The sequence below is a fragment of the Syzygium oleosum genome, unplaced genomic scaffold (assembly GCF_021117445.2).
Source record: "Syzygium oleosum isolate NSW1041296 unplaced genomic scaffold, Sole_v2.1 Sole_v2.43, whole genome shotgun sequence".
In the NCBI taxonomy this organism is placed as follows: Eukaryota; Viridiplantae; Streptophyta; class Magnoliopsida; order Myrtales; family Myrtaceae; genus Syzygium; species Syzygium oleosum.
In genome coordinates, this window is record NW_026607527.1 from 93,871 (window position 1) to 99,573 (window position 5,703).

Sequence of the window (5,703 nt, forward strand, 5' to 3'; positions counted from 1 at the left end):
ATGTTAAAAAATGTTCCATGTTATCCCCGAACTTAAATTAATGGAAAGACATCATTAAATATTTTCATACAATTCATGTACCGATTTGAACATGTACCTAAATTTCATAAAGTATATTGAACAAATTAGAAATTCAGATTTTAATGTTAATTATTATACTTAAACTTAAATCAATGGAAGAACAATATTGTAGTTTGAACATGTACCTAAAATTCATAAGCCAATAGGCATGCGGCCTTACTAGTAGGGGTGAAGACGCTAGTATCATAGGTGCAGGGTTCGACTCCCGCATTCTACAAAAAGTAGAGCAAAAGTTAGAAAGTAATGAGAGTTAGAAATAGGACAGATTAAAAAAGGACTAACTTTTTTTTTTTGGTTGAAAGACTAGTTTGAACGTGTACTTAAAGTTCAATAATCATATTAAACAAATTAAAAGCATACTGGACATTGGGCTAAAGTTTAGGACCACATTGAAAATTGAACTAAAGTTCACGGACCATATTGAACAAATTAAAAGTTCATGAATCGCATTACATATTAAATCAAAATTCGAAGACCATCCGGATCATTTTTCCGTCAAAGAAAATTAATTTAAAAAATAAAAAAAACAAAAACAAAAACAAAAACAAAATATTGCCTTCTGTGTCTCTCTTAAACATGCACCATCTCCTCCTCTCCTCCGCTTCTCCTCCTTCTTCACAAGCACCCACTGCCATGCCTACACTCAACCCCTCCAAGCCCAACCACCACCACCACCACAAATCGCCGAGCCCCGGCGGTGGCGGCCTCTCCGGCGGCGGCGGCCACCACCAGCAGCACAACGCCTCCTCCTCCTCCCTCTGCACCCACTCCCCCTCGGCCACCCTCGACCTCCTCATCCTCGTCCTGGTCCTCTTCTCCGGCGCCTTCCTCGTCTCCTCCTACTTCTCCTACATCTTCAACTCCCTCTCCCTCCTCCTCGCCCACCCCGCCGCCGCCACCGCCACCATCCACCTCCGCCTCGATCTCCCCGTCGTCCCCTACGCCCTCGGCTTCGCCGCCTTCTTCGTCGCCGCCGTCGCCCTCCTCGAGTGCTTCTGCGGCGCCCGGTCCCGCCGCTGCGACCGCCCCGGCTGCAAGGGCCTCAAGAAGGCCATGGAGTTCGATTTGCAGCTCCAGACGGAGGAGTGCGTGAGATCGGGCTCCTCCAAGGAGATCGACCGCCTCCCTTGGAAGGGCGTTACCCAGTCGAACCCTGATTACGAGTGCCTCCGCGCCGAGCTCCGCAAGATGGCCCCTCCCAACGGCCGCGCCGTCCTGCTCTTCCGGGCACGCTGCGGCTGCCCCGTCGCCAAGCTCGAGGGCTGGGGGCCCAAGAAGGGCCGGCGGCACAAGAAGTGAGTACCCTTCTGGGGATAATTGTTTTCAATTTGCTGCCAATTGGAATGCTCGATTACTGATCGGTGGGAGTGGGAGTGGGAGTGGATGTTTGGGTATTGATTGGTTGTTCGATTTGTTTGGGTTGCAATTTAGGGTTCTTCACAGAGATTCAATTTGTGCAAAAACTGGGTTTTCTAGGTCAATGCCACGCTTGGCATCTCCATGACCTTTGAACCAGTGGCTCATCTATTCATCGTCCTCTTCAAATGCGTGCTTTGTCAAGTTTTGTTTTTTCATTTGTTTGATCAATGTCTGCGTAGCTGCTTATGATTCTGATTGCTTTTTTTTTCGTTTGTGATACGAGTGGAGTTGGAAGAGAGATGATAATCCCTGTTTGGCTGGGTCTTTGCTCATTCATTAGGCATTCGTGCCGGTTAGCAGTAAAATATTGATATGGGTGATTTTCAGTGAAAGTTTGCTGTTGAGCGTTCACACCGTTGCCTAGAGTGTCAATTGGGTAAATTCTAGGTAGTAGATTGATTCTACTGGTCTGCTCTGTTCTGCAGAGGCAACTGCTGATTTATAGCCGAATATTGTGAATTCGTACATCAATAAGCTGCTTCTTGTTCAAGGATTGCCCAGTAACTCATCTGCAATTTTAGGGGGCATATATTAATGTCTAGCGCCCGTGCCCTTGGTTGCTTGTGCTATTGGTTACCTTTTCTTTTCTCAATTGAATTCTCTGTGTTGGTATCTTACATCTCCCAATATATATGCAGCTTCTTGTGAGTTTAGTGGAACTTTTGAGTACTTGAAAGTATTTATAGTAACTGAGTATTTAGAAATCTTCTATGTGGGAACAATGTTATGCCAAATTAGAAGGTTGTGTAATTTTCACATGAGGAGTGCTCTTGCGTAGGAGTTGTGGTGCATTCATATCTGGGTTTATTGGTGCCATGATGCGATCTAATCAGTAGTTGATTTGGTTGAATAAACCATCTCTCGTATGACAGGACAAGAACTCATTATTCTTGTGCAATTGTGTTCTGACTTGCTCTTCCATATTTCATTTGTTCTGTTTGGTGGTGGTGGTTATATTTTTTTTTTTGTTGGGATTGATTTATACTTCTCTTTAGCTATTCAGTATCTCTTGCATGTCTCTTCAGAGACGTGATCAAAAAACGTATCTCCCTTGTATAGTTTAGAATCTCGATTTCTTGAACCACTTTCTTTGATCCTAGAAGGGGCAAACAAGCCTAGATATTTAACTTCCCTAGAAGCCACCAGCCAAGGCCAAAGAAAAAAAATCATAATGACCCAAAGGTGTGTGTTTCTTTCAAAACAAAAAAAAGGGGCTCATCTCATTAGATGGTTTTTTGAATGTGTCTTGGTTAAAGCAGTTGGAAGGAGACTCCTGAGGCATATACAATGCACTAAGAAGATGGGTAGTTGATTTTTCTGTAAGTTTGAGAAGATTTTTATTTCTTTTGATCCCTGGACAACTTAAGATACCCATATGGCTTGATGCTATAGCTTGTTTGGGTATAAGCTATAGGCTAATTTCAAGACATAGACGATGCTGTATGGTGGGGTCTTTTGGTGTTTCCTTTTGATCGAGGAGTCTTGACTGATAAATGGAATATGTATTTAGAGGTATCTGCAATTTTAAGAAGGTGTCTACTGGATGAAGGATACCTGGACCCTGGATTTGTGGGACAAATAGGTTGAACTTGGCAACGTTGGACGTTTTATGTCTAAATTATTGTAGGGTTGGGCAAAATTAAACAGGTTTCTTGAAATCAAATATCATCTTTTAGTTATTTTTAGGACAATAACATACTAATAAGCTTGATTCACGACTGAAAGATCACATTACATACTAAAAACCGTATAAGACGTCTACATACTTATCTATAGTTTAGACTGATTTTAGTATTCCAAAAGGCCGATCTTCCATTGAAAAGGTATAATTTTCAAAATGGCAGATTGCTTGGGAAAGATTGCACCCATTTTAACTTGGAACTTCTTCTACTTTCTTTTTTGGAGCTTGTCCGTATGAAGTAGCGTCTCTAAGTATTATTGTGATTTTCCTTAAAAGCAGTTGGTATGTGGTGGTCTTCATGAACTGCCAAAACTGGCTTCTCGCACCATTTGAGATCTCTCTGGCCTCGTCTTATTTTCGTCAAATCTCACTCCCCTAAGAGCCCCTGGTCTTGGGGAAAGAAGGGAGTTGGACAGATAAAAGAGTACTTTCTTTCGATGAAGGAAGCATCGAATTGCATGTAAAAAGTGTGATTAGACTTAGGGAAGGAAGAATAAAGAGAAAATGTGGCTGCTTGAAAAGCTGTTGGGAGCTAGGAGGAATGCCTCTAAAAGAAAAGCCTGCCTTTCTTCTCAAAAGCCGCATCTTTGTATTGTCCTAAAAAAGGGAAGGTCCCTTAAGGTAGGGTCCACAGGCAGTCGCTCGAGGTGGAGTCCACGGGCAGATTTCTTAGGATGTCTTTGCTCCTGTCCTGGTTCCTTTTGAAGACCCATGACAGCTGCAAAGCACCCCTATTCTGCATGCAAAAAGCGTCTACCGTATACCTGTATAGACACCTTGATAGCACTGTTCTGGACCTTGACTCTCAAGTAATAGTCTGATTCTGGTTAATGCAATCTATGTATGTGGCATAGGTCCGAATAAGCTACTTGTTTTCGCTCTTAAAAAGAGTGCAGTGTTGTTGGACAATATCCAATTTGTATGCATACAAGAGTTGTGGCCTTGCAAACTTGTTCTTTGTTCAGGCAGAAAGGCAAAGCACCTATAAGGTTGCTCACAGGGGTATTTATATGCAAAAGAATGTGATCGTAAAAATAGCTGCCGCAAGCAAAAACTTTGCAGTAGTTTCCTTGGAGGCATCTTAATTGAGAGAACTTCTAGGAATTCTTTACTTTTCCGGCACCAGTGAAGCTTTTGATGCTCCTTCCATTTAGGCGGATAGTAGTCACCTTAAGCATCTATGTGAGTTTTATCTTGCGACTCTTATAAATGCACAACGAATTGCTGAGGCGAACCCTCAGATTGGAACTTACCTGGATGGGTTCAATGAGAGATCAGGAAGGTCCATTTCCTAGTTTAGCAGCCTCCATCGCCCTTGCCAGGGGCGCCGCCTAAGGTTGGCCCAAGTGGCTGAGCATATGTTGTAATTCGTGGCAGCAACACTCAAATTGGAGAAAGAACATTTAGAACTTTAGAAGTTAGGGGCAATGTATATTATTAGATTATAATTCATAGAAAGTTCTGTTGTTTGCTGAGTGTTATCATTTCTATAAGACAACCATTTAAGATTTTCAAAACTTGCATGCTATGAGACCGATTTGCAGCTTCTGTTGACACTGGAATACTCATTCAAGTTGTTTTTGTTAGTTCGCTCAATATTTATTCTATTGTTTCAGCAAGGTTGCATGCCATTGTGTTGAATGAGGTAGCTGCCACGACATTGATGATTAAAATTGCTTGTAGTAAAGAGTCGGACTTAAAGTTTGAAGTTGTGGTACACAATATATATTTCAAAATGCCTGTATCGTCAGTCATAAATGATGATTTTTGCAGGGCCCTGGCCGGCGTTGCTCACAATGGGAAAGGAGATAAGGGTTGATTATGGCGATCGCTCTGAGGGGGGCTACATTTGCTCTGTCCGACATTTCTACCATCATGTCCACCACTCAGATTTCAGTGCCCTTCCTTCTTTCTGGAAGACTTTACCATTGATCAGACAGAACTACTTTAATCTTATAGGTCATATCTTCTTCAATTATGTCTGGGAAAAAAACCTTCCATGTACTGCACATTTCCAAATTATTTTGGAAGGACATACCGCAATATGATGCGAATAAGTTCATAAATAACAGCTCAGAATATCAAAATTGGATAGACCTGGATCAACCTGGATCAATAGAGGGTTTCTGGAACTCATTAAGCTTAGCTTCAAGTTCGCAGGTCAAAGTGTCGCGGCGGGGATCTGAGTGCTTCGTGTCTAAGTCACTGCATTTGTCAGAAATAGTTATGCACTGAACTTCATGATTAGATTTGTGTTGCACTAATCTTTATTCTTGATGTTGTTGTTAATCTCTTTCAACCCAGAAAGCCGAACCATTTCACAAAATGCTGAAAACAGCAAAAAGAAGATAGGAAGACTTCATGTCACAGAAAGACAAATGCCACATTTAGTAACTGGGGAAGCTGTCTGAGATTGTGATATGGGCATAAGCCTCTTTGGTTGGGTGGTCACTGCTAACATTGGAGGAAAAATATGAACTGAGATTGAACTAATTGAACCGGTTGCTTCAATTCGAATTGCT

General features: G+C 42.1%; 1 protein-coding gene across 1 annotated transcript; it reads left to right on the forward strand.

Moving 5' to 3' along the window:
• Positions 1–632: 632 nt before the first annotated feature.
• LOC115693432 (uncharacterized protein At5g19025) lies at positions 633–5,250 on the forward strand. Its single transcript, XM_030620422.2, has 2 exons — positions 633–1,376; positions 4,955–5,250. The coding sequence occupies exons 1-2, from the start codon at positions 658–660 to the stop codon at positions 4,998–5,000; spliced, it is 765 nt and encodes a 254-aa protein (XP_030476282.2). The 5' UTR covers positions 633–657; the 3' UTR covers positions 5,001–5,250.
• Positions 5,251–5,703: the final 453 nt, after the last annotated feature.